The sequence below is a fragment of the Lissotriton helveticus genome, chromosome 1_2 (assembly GCF_964261635.1).
Source record: "Lissotriton helveticus chromosome 1_2, aLisHel1.1, whole genome shotgun sequence".
Classification (NCBI taxonomy): Eukaryota; Metazoa; Chordata; class Amphibia; order Caudata; family Salamandridae; genus Lissotriton; species Lissotriton helveticus.
Window position 1 is genome coordinate 147903657 of NC_136058.1, and position 14073 is coordinate 147917729.

At 47.0% G+C, this 14073-nt stretch overlaps 1 protein-coding gene across 1 annotated transcript in view; it reads left to right on the forward strand.

The window, feature by feature from the left end:
- Positions 1-14073, forward strand: part of FAM151A (family with sequence similarity 151 member A) — a 203165-nt gene that overhangs the window by 136116 nt on the left and 52976 nt on the right. The window contains exon 6 of the mRNA XM_078673442.1: positions 119-258. Coding sequence (XP_078529568.1) covers positions 119-258 — 140 coding nt within the window. The remainder of the gene's footprint in view (positions 1-118; positions 259-14073) is intronic.

The following is a 14073-nucleotide window of genomic DNA, read 5'->3' on the forward strand; positions in this document are numbered from 1 at the left end:
TTATGAACCTGTCCACCTGAAGTACTTTTGAGGACCTTGAGGACCTTGACATGGTTTTACTTTGGAAACTCTGCTGCTGTGCAACATTGATCTTTAAGTACTGCTTTTCTTTTTTTAGGTACAGCATGACTCTGTGGCAGGGGGCGAAGGATCCCATCACTGTGGAAGATCTCCTGTACATCAGAGATAACAGTCACCCTGAAGAAGTATATTATGATATTAATGAGCCCACCCTCTCTCAGTTTAAAGAAATTGCAAGTATGCGTTCATGTTCTTCTCCTTTTTTCTTATTCATGCTTTCATTATTTTCAGCCAATGTTTTTACATTGAGAAATAGAGTTAAGAGATTAAACATACCAATGAATGAATGTAACCATCTTTAGTGCAGATCCTGCACAGCATAGCAAGAGGGGGTCAGGTCTGATTCTGAGTGGGACGAATGGGGATTACCGCACCGGGTAAATACTGGCATCATGGGGTGAGATATATATAGGATACGGTAAATAGTTCCTATTCCAAGATATCTTTCAGAAAATGGGAAATTACATGCAGAATTAAATTTTCATACCGCAAATGTCAGCAGCCATGACCTGCCAAAATGTATGTCTGGAAAATTGTGAGCAATGCAGTATTAACTACAGAACTCAGAATTTCTATGGGTGCAGGAACAGACATTACGGAATATGACATTCAGCACATCACTCGAAAGTGGATCCTAAATGTTGTTCAAAAATAGAGCAAAAGGTAGTGCAAAATAATGACTAAAAGCACCTTATGTAAACTGTTGGGTTGGAAACGTCCTCCGCATGGTAAAGGACATGTACCCCTGCTCTGAGTGTCCGCATCCCTAATGCTGATTTCTGTTGTCATAGGCAAACACAAATCATGCTTGTGCACCATAACATAGGCGCGTCGCATGCTTTGCGGTCTTGTTGGACTGGGAGGGGTGCCCAAAGCGCTACTGTCATAGTGATGGAACGCTTCAGCTTTAACCAGGAGTTAAGCAGCTCAGGTATGGTGGTGACAGCATACAGTTTAGTGATCAGCAGGAGTAAATAGGTCCTTTTCACCCTGTGTCACTGGAGTGGGGCATACAGGCTTACTCAGCTTCTTAAAAGTTCTGCTGCATGTGCTTAACTCACCCTGGGCCCACATCAATTAGATGTAGAGCTCTGCACAGCACAGGAGCTGGATGTATGTGTGCCTAGAAAGTGTACAGTACAGGGATGAAGAAGTGCTGTGCAGTACAAGCATGGTTAGTGCAAGTATTGAGTGTCTGTATTGAATACATTACATGAGAGATGTAGTACTGTGCAGTGCATGCACAATGCAAGCATGTGCTGTGTATGTGTCCTTGCTAGAAGTACAATACATGAAGGGTAAAGTGTTGTGCAGCGCTCATGGTAAGTGTGTGTGCTGGCAGGGTGTGAGTTTGCAAATAGCACACCATGGCACAATATAGAAAGGTACAATACTGAGCAGTTCGAATGGCGTGACTGTGCATTGGATGGATATGCGCACAACACATGGAGGCGATAGTATCGGACAGCATGCATGCTGTGTATGTACACTGAATGCAAGTGTTACTGCAATGGTACATTACATGGAGGACCTTGGGTTCAATTTTGGGAAGCCCAGGCCTGCCCGATGAAGACATGAGGAGTAGAGGAATCTCCCCAGACAGATTTGAGTATTGCTGTATTCCTGTCAGCTTGGTAGGACACGCACGACAAAGGGGGAGAGTGATAGAGGAAAACCCCTGTGTACACTTCAAATTTGATTCAGTGATTGATCACAAGGAAAGGGTCTGGACACATCTCAGGAAGGAGATTGGGTTGATGAGGGAATCATAAAGAGTAGGCCTGTGAGCTTGGGATTAAACATTTAATGCACATATCAATCACTGTGGCTGACATCCAGGTGTGAACTGTGGCCACTCCCATTGCATGTGCTGTGGGACTTTCAGCTTCAGAATCACTCCTGCTGTGACAGACAGCCTTTCAAGAGGAAGAAGTAAGAGTAAAGTATACTCTTCAAAAGAAGCAGAACCCCAACATAAAACTTCAAAGACCCAGACCATGAATCACATTTGGTGTCTGGAAGGTGACTATATGAAGGGAAGATTGAGACCCCAGAATTTGTCATCTGCCGAGCAGCCAGACGGTCTGTGTGAGGAATGGAAGATCTGCAAGGCTTATGCCTGTGACCAGGGCCGGAGGCCAAGGCCTGTTACTCCTACTGCTGGGTGAAGGGACATCACCTGAGGGCAACCTAGACCATCTGTCCTGGCGCCTGGAGCCCTGCACCTGTCTGATTGCCAAGCCCAGCATTGGGCACGAGGTCCAGTGGGAAGACCTACAGAGAGGACTTGCAGTGGAAGTGTGGGGAGATGGCTGTGCATTGATCTAGTCATTGGTCATGTGCAGGAGTGAATCAGCAAACCCCATATGCCAGCAGAGGGCCACCATGGACTCAGCGGTGCATTGTGTGCCATTCCGATGCTTGTACTGCCTTGTTGACCCTATATACCAGAGTGGGCCCCCGTAGAAGTGACTGCGGCAACAAAGCGCCAAGACATGTGTGAGCCTTAACATAGACCCTGTATGCCAGGAGGGGCCACTGTGGGATAGGTGATTGCACAGGAAAGCTTGACATTTTGCCAGCGACGGCTGCAGCAACTCCATATGAAAGGAGGGGCTGCCAGTGCCAAGTATTGCCAAGTTCAGGCCATTGCCCAGCAAAACTGAAGCAGAGCCGTGCAGGTCAAAATCCGAGACCTGTACGCCAACCGACCCATGGACTCCAGAGAACGCAGAGAGGACTTTGTTCTTTCACTGGGCCCCAGTCTGGAGCACAAAGATCAACTCTCCTCGCCGTGCTGGGAAAAGCTGAACTTATGGGTCAACAGAGGTCTGGAGCACTTCCGATCTCTGTAGAGGCTGGAACCACCACTTGGGAGAGAGCCTGCACCTGCTGGGTGCTGCCGCTTGTCCCTTGAGCAGCCAACCTCCACAGAGCAGGACCAGTGCATTGTTAGTGATCGCAGTGAGAGCACCCGATGAAACGCTGAATGCTTCTGTCATGCTGGAGCGTTTAGTACTTGATTTGGGCCTGTCAGGCCCCCGGGACTCGCTGAGGCACCATAGACACTCTGACTAGTTCTTAAGAGTTCAAGTGGACTCTTGAGTAAGGCCTACTAGTGAGACTTCCCTGGATACAGCCTCCTGTAAATGAGGAATAACCTCAACAACACTGCCAGGAATAAATGTGGGACAGGGATTTGCCAAGTAAACACTAGACCCCTGACCTCAAGGGGATTTTGTTGCTGCTCATGAATGTCAAATACTTCTTGAATGCAAAGAGTTAACAAGTATTTGACTGGACACTGATTTACTGAGTGCACTTTGAGTTATGAGTTGCGTTCACTAACCTGTATCTATACTTCCCCTGAGGGAGCTTTTGACTTCAAGTGCATAAGAGGTTCTTGGCCCAGTTGCTCGAGATCCATAGTAGGGCGGGCACCAGGACATCAGGAGTAAAAGGTCTCAACCACCACGGTTGGGCCTAGTCTCAACCACCACAGTTGGGCCCAGTAGCCCCTGTGTGCCCCCGGGCCCTTTGAAAGGGATTCTGACATAAACCCAAGGAGAAATTTCTAATTTAAGTCTTTTACACAATTTTTCCTCAAACACTCAATAGTCTGTGACATAATAAATGATTTTAACTAATGGTAGAAGTTCCCTTTGCATCAGAGTTCCTGTGATACTGCATCTTCCCAAACACGTTTGAAGCTACACCGTTGTCTCAGTGTTACTGAGAGACATAATCTGTAACAAAGTGCAGACTATCCCCCAAGTTTGATTAAAATCACTTTCTTGGCTGTGTGTTTTTTGGGGGGAAGAAACATCCAAGGGGGTGATCGATGAAAGAGACCACACATTAATTCCACTTGGGTGTTTACATTTGTCCAATAAATTATCACTCACACTCCTGGAAAAAGCAGGATTCAACCATGCATCTTGGGCTTTAAATGTTAGCCTCTATTGTAAATGGAACTATAGAAAACATAAATCCAGGAAACTCAAAGTCCTGTAATATGCTCAATTAGCTAAATATAATCAAGCCAGGTATATAGTCAAACAATAATACTGACATTGTGTAATCAATTAATATAGGGGTTGAATACTGTTGCGATGGGAATGTCTCCTGCTTGGTAAGCAGGCGTGTACCCATGTCCTAAGTGCCAGATTGCATGTGAAAGTGGTATCTGAGTAACTATGCTAACCTAACTTGTACACAGTTCAAGGTAATGTGAGGTCCAGAACCGGTATTCTGTCCTGGGGGGTACACCAAGTGTGCCCTCATCGCTAGCATAGAACTAACTGTTTGTGTCCTGGGTTAGTCACCTAAAGCAGTGCTTCTTTTATGAATCATTAATTGTGACCAAGCATTTTTCTGTGTCAGCAGTGACTGCTTTCTACTGCTCCCACTTGAGTAAAATTCCACATTAGTGAGAACCATCGACCCTTGAACTGACATTGTTTGTGTCTTGGGAGCGTGTATGTGCAGTGGATGCGTAGCACATGTGTAGTAGCAGGACTATGTGTGGGCTCAGTGGCAAATGGAAGCAAACCTCATGCTTGCTCCTGGGAGGGGGCAAAAATACTGGTTTGTCCCTTTTGGGATGGCGGTGTGGCCAATCAGAGAGTGCAACATACGCACTACTTTATTTTACCCCAATGGCAAAAACCCTGGTGTCCGACCAGGGGAGGTTTTGGGGTACTCTCGCCAAATGTGACAAATCTCATATCTGCCCCCAAGGTGTGGGGGGGAGGGGGGATGGGGTGGGGCTTAAAAACTGCCATTCATCATACCACCACCCTAAATGAGAAAAACATGTTTTTATGCACCCCCAGTACAGACACAGGTTTACCTTCAATTTGCCCATGAGGGAGGAAGAATGCCTCCTAAACACTAGGGGGCTCAAAATGGTGCCATAACTAAAAGAAGAGGGTGCGGCCTACCCTGGCATCAAAAATCTAACCCCCATCCCAGAAGGGGCAGTAGTGTATTTCTTCCCCCACAGGAAAGAAAAGAGGTTTGTCTGATTTGGGAAGTTACCCAAAACCTGCCCTGGGGGGCGAGGGGGTAGAAAGGCCACCTGACATCATGCATTTTGCCTTTGGGGCAAAAGAAAGTGGTGAGGATACTGCAGTCTGGCATTGTTCACACCCCCAACCCACATGGGACAAACCAGAGTGCAACACCTGCACCACTGGTGCTTAGTAGGCTGTCTGAACTCCCCCCGGGGGAGGCAGATTGGTGGTATTTACCCCCATTCATCCTCCGGGGGAGGCATAAAGACTATCTGGCTTCTTGTTCATAGTGGTCGGGCCCCACACCTAAATTAATTTTTATATTTAGACCCTGGTGTCTAGTGTGCTTTATGGCCCCCAGGGAGCAGATCGGAAATAATTACCCCATCTGCTCCCTAGGGTGGGGAGGGGGCAGAAGGACTGCAATCATTAGAGGGGGAGAACGCACCGTTGCCCAAGGCCCTACTCCCCCAAAATCCCTTGGGTCTAATGGGTGAATCCCAGCTCTTGTGTATCACTCTCCTGTGGCGATCCCCCAGCAAGGACCCATTGGCTAGATATATTATTGGGAAGGGGAGATTCTCCCATTTCCAAAGATACCTCTCCCAAAATAATTAGTTCTCGGAGGCTGAGATATGCCCCCGAGCACTGATTTAGTGAAAGTAAAATTATCCTATTGGCTCATTACAGAAAAAGAAATACTCAAGCTACTTGGGAAATTCTTCCTGAGCAACCCAAGCTAAAAATAAAATAACGGATTCTCTCTGGTGCAGAGCACAGAGGGGCATTCAAACACCTCCCCAGTGTCAGCCAATGGCAGACAATGCCCTGGGGACGCAGTGCGCCTGTCGGGCTGGACTGTTCCCATGTGGAGCAGGGTCAAGACTGATTTGCATATGACTGGGTCCAAAATGGCGTAGCGAGCAAAAAAACACAATCGATCAATTCCAGATCTGTGACTGGAGGTGAATGTTTGATTTGTTCAGCATTCCGTCCATCATCTGTTCTTTTTGCTTTTGTCACCCTAAGTGGAAAGGGTATGCCCAGATGTGGATCCCATGCTGACTGTGCCTCTGATGAGGGGTGACACCCCAAAAATGGTCCCAGGATGCTTGTTTCCAGTCCACAGAGGACCTGGCCTGGCAGTTCGGGCTGGACTGTTCCCATAGGGGGCAGGGTCCAGACTGATTTGCTTATGACTGGGTCCAAATTGGGGTGGTGTGGTGAGCAAACAAAATTATGGATTAAACACAGATCTGCGACTGGGGATGAATGTTTGATTTGTTCAGCATTTAGTCCATCATCTGTTTATTTATTTATAAAGTTTTAGTATAGCGCAAACTTGATCCCAAAGGATATCAGGGCGCTTTACAATTTGAGGAAAAGGTAACAAATCAGAACATGAGTCTAACATGGGGACTCTAATGGGCATTGAATCAACTAGTACAAACATAACAGCTCAATATAACCTGAGTGTATAAGTAGGAATGGGCTATGCGATGGAGCATAGAGAGATAAGGGGAGTACCTACGATCCTTTGTTCAGTAAGCCTATAAGAATCGACATTCTCCCACTTGGCTGCAAGCGCTCATGACAAAAAAAACTTTGAGAGGAACAGATTTTTCCTTTTATTATCTGCTCTTCTCTAATTTAGTGTCTTGGCTGCTGCTCAAACACTCGTCTTTGTCACTGCAACATTTTTCTTTTTGCTTTTCTCTTCTCAGGATCCTGCAGCATGCATAGGTTCTGTGGATGCACTGGTTAATGGTTGGTTCGCCCCATCCCCCTCTCTGACTCTCACAAGACATGTATTTCCTTTACCAGGTCATTGAATAGAAAACCAGCTCTGGCAATGCCAGTAGGTCTGGCTTATTAATTCAAGTGCCTTTTATGTGATTTATGAGTTTAGGCAGTCAATAAGTCATCATAGATGCACTCTGTCACTCATCTTTACACTCATGCATCCACACATCCATCCGCTGACTTATTCCTGCACTCCTCCTTTGACTCAACCACAATAAAATACACATAAACTCAACAACATATGCAAGATAAATTAAAATAAGAGAAGTAGAAAAAAGAAAACTGTTGCTGTCTAAGCATGATGTACATATGCTTGCAATAGTGAAACTAAACATAGCAGCAGGTTTCAGTCTTTCAGAGGTATTGTAAATGGCCTTTTGTTGTTTTAAAGTCCCAGCATGACCATAACATTTACAACCAACGGGTTGGCCATCTTGGAATGGCAAAACATTGATACACTTGCATTCCACAGTGAGCTCCTGATTTAGAGGGAGTGGCAATGTGGAATGCGGCATCTGCAGATGAGATGACCAGTAAGGAAGTATTCCGTTAGCACTGCCTGGTGAGCCATACTATCCTCTTAAGGAACATTAAAAAAATTAGAGAAGCAAAAAAATTAAAGGGGATTATAAAGGTAAAACATTTAAAACTGAAGAACTGGTCAACCAGCCCTGACACAGAAGTGCCCTCTTTTTCAGGTGGATCTATACATGTGATCAGAAAATTCCATCATTTACAGGTCAAAAGAGTCAAAGAAGGATGTGTGCTGAACCATTACCCAATGGAGTATGATGTCATGGATGGAAGCAGATTGTAAATGACACTAAGACAACCAATGGCAGAATAGAGTTAACCCGAAGCCCTTTTATGTATCTATATGGATATCTATTTATATATAGATGTATTATTCAATAAAGAAAATTAGTACAAGATTCTGTCAGACAGCTAAGAAGAGATTCTAGCAAGAACTATACCAGTGTAAGTCTTCTACACTTAGAGTTTGCCATAGGACGTGGCCAACTCCATAATAATTCCCTACAAAGGCAATCTGACGCATTTTGTGTAACAAAATAGCTATCCGTAGGCTTTAATTCAATGCGATAGCAGCCGCAAAATACATCGCCACAGATGACCCCGCAACTATCGCTAATGAAATGCAGAGTAGGTGTTTCCATGCAAAAAGCCGCGACAACAACACTCCGCATCATTCTCAACGACCAGCCAGATCAGCGACACAACCACAAAACATGTGATAAGGCGCGTTAGCAGCAGGAAATTAACACCTGCTCTGTCCTGGTGTAAAGTTGGACAGCAACCGGCACCAGAAAAGGGAGCCCAGCCCACAGCCACACCTGAAGAACAACAGATGCCATGGAGCTACTGATCATGCAGCTCGGAGCCCCAACAGGCCCAAAACACCCACCTCCACCACCCCCAGGTCCGCCAACCACCACCCCCCGATCCTCCCCGCACCACCCCTCCGGACCACCACAGAGGCATCGCAGACACAGACCTTCAGAAAATGCACCAGCCTCACATACTTAACACCAGAGTATGTCATTGGCCACTACAGGCTCAAAAGAACAACCATCCTCCCCATCCTGAACAATATTGCCCACAGGCTGCCGGTACCAACACAGTGGATAACCAACATCCCACCTCAGACAAAGCTGCTGGCTGTGCAGCACCTGGTGGCTTCCTCAAACCTGTCCTGGATGCCATTATCAGACTGGTACCCCAGTACCTATACTTCCCCCACACAGCGCAGGAACAGCTGGAGACCAAGCAAGGCTTCTACACCATAGCTGCATTTCTGCACATGTTGGGTGCAATTGGCTGCACACATGTCTTACTTGTGCCCCCTGCCGACATTGCACACAATTACCGCAACAGTAAGCACACGCATTCCATCAATGTGTAGGCAATAGCAGACCACCGGGGACTCTTCACCAATGTCGTTGCCAACTACCCAGGCAGTGTGCAGGATTCCTTCATCTTCCGACAGTCCATCATCAACCGGCGCGTCCAGGATGGCTCCAACGCAAATCCTCTGCTCGTTGGTTAGTCCCAAAAGAACACACCACACACCTCAACTCCACAATCATGCAACTCACAACTCTAGGAATGCACACGTTACTACAAAGTCACATACAACATGCCAAACAACATGCTCACCTACCAGACACGACAGCACAACTTACTGTGGGAACCTGGGCTAGCCATGTACACAAGTCATCTACGGCATGAGACCTCAGCCACACAATAGCAGATTGTGGGGAGAGGTGGGAGCTAGGCATGTACGAAGGAGGCAAGTAACCCATTAATAAGCATGAACACAATGCCAAGTGTGGCATGGGTGTGCTGGCCAGACCGCAGTATGCAGACCACACACATCCATGTCGACACACACCGCTGGTGTATGGAGTGTAGTGGACAATGGACGCAACCATGTCACCCCAGACAGTGGGGGACATCACGGAAATGTAGCTTGTTACGTCATTCCTGTAAGTGTGTGCAGAGTGGGCTGGCCCAGTGTATTGCAGGCCAGCGTAGTGGTGTGTAACTATGGGCATGGTTCTCTTCCAGAATGCTTAACGTCACTGCCAGGGCGGCGCCTCTCACCACGCCACGAGGCTGTCGCCATGAGTGGTGTTGCCTGCGATCCTGTGAGCCTGATGCTCCCCAGGCCGTTGGTTCCTGAACCAGTCTTGCGCGTCCCTGCGCACCCAGGCCTCAATGCCCAGTTGCCGACACCGGCGTGTGTCGAAGAGTGCCCACCACGTGCCGGTGCAAGCTCCAAGCCCAAGGCCCGCGACCTTGGCAGCCTCCTCAGACCATCACGGCCTCCGTGACACAGGTCCGCAGTTCTCCTTTCACATTGACGTACTCCACTGGCATACACAGCGGACTAGTAGGTCACACATTTGGAACTGAGTCTTGATTACACCATGGCAGAGTACATTATTTAGGGCTGAGGTTATGTCATTATACTCCCTTCAATGTGGTGCCACCAAGGCTGCGCATAGGACTCACACCAAACGTGTCTGCGGGCACTTGCCGACTGCGGCCTTAGGTCTACACTGCGGTCCTGCAGGCCTCACACCAATCTAATGCACTCCGTCACAGGCAGGACATGGCATCATCGCTGGCCAAACACCCGCTCAGCTCTGGGGCCACTACCTATGTCACCCACAATTCTAATACGGTAAACACCCATTATTCCGCAACTTTCTTCCCGCATACCATCACTCCGCATACTTTTTTTTACAAAAGTACCATGACTCCGCAATGCCATTATAACGCATGGCATTACATTTTATATGCTTTTACCACTCATACATTTACAACAAAATTACTTCTAAATGCATGAATGGTAAAAGCATGTTTTTTTAATGTTAGGATAAGGTAAGTATGGGTATAGGGGTATATGTTTTGGGGTACTGAGGTATATGTTTTGGGGTGTTTGGGTATTTTAAGGGTTCAGATATAGTTTTGGGTTATGGGGTACAGGGGTATTTTTAGGGTTTTGGGATAGGTATCGATTTTGGGGTACAGGGGTATTTTTAGGGTCCTGGGCTAGGTTTGGGTTATGGGGTACATGGGTATTTTTAGGGTTCGGGCTAGGTTTTGGTTTTGGGGTACAGGGGTATTTTAGCGTTCAGGGCCAAGTTTGGGTTTTGGGGTACAGGGTTATTTTTAGGGTTCAGGGCTAGGTTTGGGTTTTGGGGTACAGGGGTATTTTAGGGTTCAGGGCTAGGTTTGGGATTTGGGGTACAGGGGTATTTTTAGGGTTCAGGGCTAGGTTTGGGTTTTGGGGTACAGGGGTATTTTTAGGGTTCAGGGCTAGGTTTGGGTTTTGGGGTACAGGGGTATTTTTAGGATTCAGGGGTAGGTTTGGGTTTTGGGGTACAGGGGTATTTTAGGGTTCAGATATAGTTTTGGGTTATGGGGTACAGGGGAATTTTTAGGGTTCAGGGCTATGTTTGGGTTTTGGGGTACAGGGGTATTTTTAGGGTTCAGGGCTAGGTTTGGGTTTTGGGGTACAGAGGTATTTTTAGGGTTCAGGGCTAGGTTTGGGTTTTGGGGTACAGGGGTATTTTTAGGGTTCAGGGGTAGGTTTGGGTTTTGGGGTACAGGGGTATTTTACGGTTCAGGGCTAGGTTTGGATTTTGGGGTACAGGGGTATTTTTAGGGTTCAGGGCTAGGTTTGGGTTTTGGGGTACAGGGGTATTTTTAGGGTTCAGGGTTAGGTTTGGGTTTTGGGGTAATTTTAGGGTTCAGGGCTAGGTTTTGCGGTACAGGGGTATTTTTTACAGGTTCAGGGCTGGGTTTGGGTTTTGGGGTACAGGGGTATTTTTAGGGTTCAGGGCTAGGTTTGGGTTTTGGAGTACAGGGGTATTTTTAGGGTTCAGGGGTAGGTTTGGGTTTTGGGGTACAGGGGTATTTTACGGTTCAGGGCTAGGTTTGGATTTTGGGGTACAGGGGTATTTTTAGGGTTCAGGGGTAGGTCTGGGTTTTGGGGTACAGGGGTATTTTTAGGGTTCAGGGGTAGGTTTGGGTTTAGGGGTACAGGGGTATTTTAGGGTTCAGGGATAGGTTTGGGTTTTGGGGTACAGGGGTCTTTTAGGGTTGAGGGCTAGGTTTGGGTTTTGGGGTACCGTTTTTTTTTAGGGTTTAGGGATAGGTTTTGGTTTTGGGGAACAGGGGTATTTATAGGGTCAGGATGGATTAGTGTTTAAGGGTGCTGGGGTATTTTAAGGAGTACGGGTGGGTTACGATTTTGGGGTGCTTGGGTATTTTAAGGTGCCAAGGTGGGATTCGTTTTTAGGGTGAAAAGAGTAATTAAAAAAAAAAAAAAATATATATATATATATATATATATATATATATATATTTGTAAAAAAATAAATAATATAAGTATATATCTATATATATATAGGGTAAGTATTTTTATTAAGTTTAGAACTTCCCCCTAGCAGGGACGAAACGCGTCATGGCTGGCTGCTTTTGTCTGTGAGCTTTACTTGAAAATAAATTGAAGGCATTCTATTCCTTTGTGGTCCGTGCTTCTGTTGCCGTATCCTGCGAGGGAGAAGCGGTGTTAAGGAGTTTGTTGGTGAATATATATATATATATATATATATATATATTTGTAAAAAAATAAATAATATAAGTATATATATATGTATGTATGTATATATATGTATGTATGTGTATATATATATATATATATATATATATATATGTATATATATAGGGTAAGTATTTTTATTAAGCTTATAACTTCACCACACATGTCTTTGCATTGTAAAGGCATGCGTGGTAAAGTTATATGCGGGGTAAAAGATTGCGGAGTGATGGTACTGCGGTGTAATTGCACATGCGTTGTAATAAATGAGGAGTCATGGTATGCGGGAAAAAAGTTTGCGGGATAACGTCACATATTCTTCTAATACACATGCCATTCCACATCGTGTGTTAGGGATCCAGGAGGAGATGGCTGGACATCGGTTAACCGGCGCTGACCGCAGCCTCCGTCCGACACTGCGCCCAACTAGATCGCATTTTTGAAACTGAGTCTTGATATCTTCATGGCAGTGTTCATGTCACAGTACGCAAGGAGAGGAGTAAGAGGAAGACACGCTTCTTTCCGGAGGAGAAAAGGCTCACCTTTACGGAGGTGATGGGACACTACCAACAACTGCAATGGTGCCTCTGTGAAGAGCATGCCTACCACACGTGGCTGTGGGCCCCTGATGACCGCTGGCTCCGGAACACACTACGGTGGAGTAGGTCACGCATCTTGAACTGAGTCTTGCCCTCTACATGGCAGAGTCCATGTCATTGTTCAAGCCTCATCGCATACTGCACCCCCTTCCAGCTCGGTTTCCCCTGAGTGTGTGCCCTGAAATGGTCAATATCAGTCTGTATGTCTGTGGCATCTGGGTCCATGGAGGTTGTCTTCCTCTACATGTAGCTGATACTGAAAAGGTGGAAACGTGGAGTCTGTAGCATTCAACTCCGCAATTTGCCCGTTGCTGCTTCTTCTGCCCTCTGCATCATGCCCTGGAGGGACACCTTCCACTGTCCCCTGCAACCCTCCGTGACATTCCCCTTGGACATCGAAGAGTACATGCTCGACTCGCGTGGCACTACCTCAATGCACCGCAAGTCACCGTCCCATGGCGGTGTGCCTGTGCTAGCCACTGTGCATCTGGAGCCACAAACTCTGTACTGCTCAAGTCAGGGACCCATGATATCCGAACCTTGTACTGCTGATTGTCTGCTCACTGTTGTGGTTTTTGCCAGCACCAACCAACCCCTGAGCGGTGGCTTACACTATCCAACACCCATCCAGCACAGGCATCACTGGAGATATGACCCTGGCAATATTAGATGCTGCGCGCACGTGCCCGTAGCCAGTCCAAAAACTCACTCAGTGTGTCCGTGTGGTCCTTATATATACATGTGGGACCGGGACCATTCCACATTACATTGTGCTCTGTACAGCGTGCGCAACCATGTCACCGCAGGCAGTGGTGTAGACCTGGGACATGTAACAGTGTTGTATCGTCATGTGAGCGTAAGCGGGGTGGACAGGCGTATGACAGTAGGACAGGTGTGACAGTAGGACAGGTGTGGCTCCTCTACATGTGGATCTGGGTGTGGTTCAGTGTGGGCCTTGCCAAGGATGTGCGGATGCATGTGTCTCTGTTGGAGTGTCTGCACCACCCGTCATGCAATAGACAATGTTGCTATGTGGCATGTCCCCAGTGTGCGGTGGTCCGCGAAGGGGTACATGGGGGAGGGCATGCCCGCTAGGGGTCAGGGATCACACATGCCAACTGTTGTGTGTGTCGCTATTAGTGCAGCATGAGCCAAAGATGTACCCTCAACTGCATGTCGAGTTCAGCCAGGCAGGTGCTCTAAATCTGTGTCAGCCCTGTCCTTGCAATGGGCCTACACACACATGGCCGGCCACATTCTGCGCAGCATCATCACTGTGTTGTACTCAGGCTTGTAGACATCCGAAACACAGGCATGTCAATGATGTGTAGTAGGTGTGCATGTGATGTAATCGAGGCGTGTTGAAGTCACGTTTCAAGTGCCTGGATGTCACAGGTGGTAAGCTCCTGTACAGCCCAGACCTCGTGTGCAAGATGATTGTTGTATG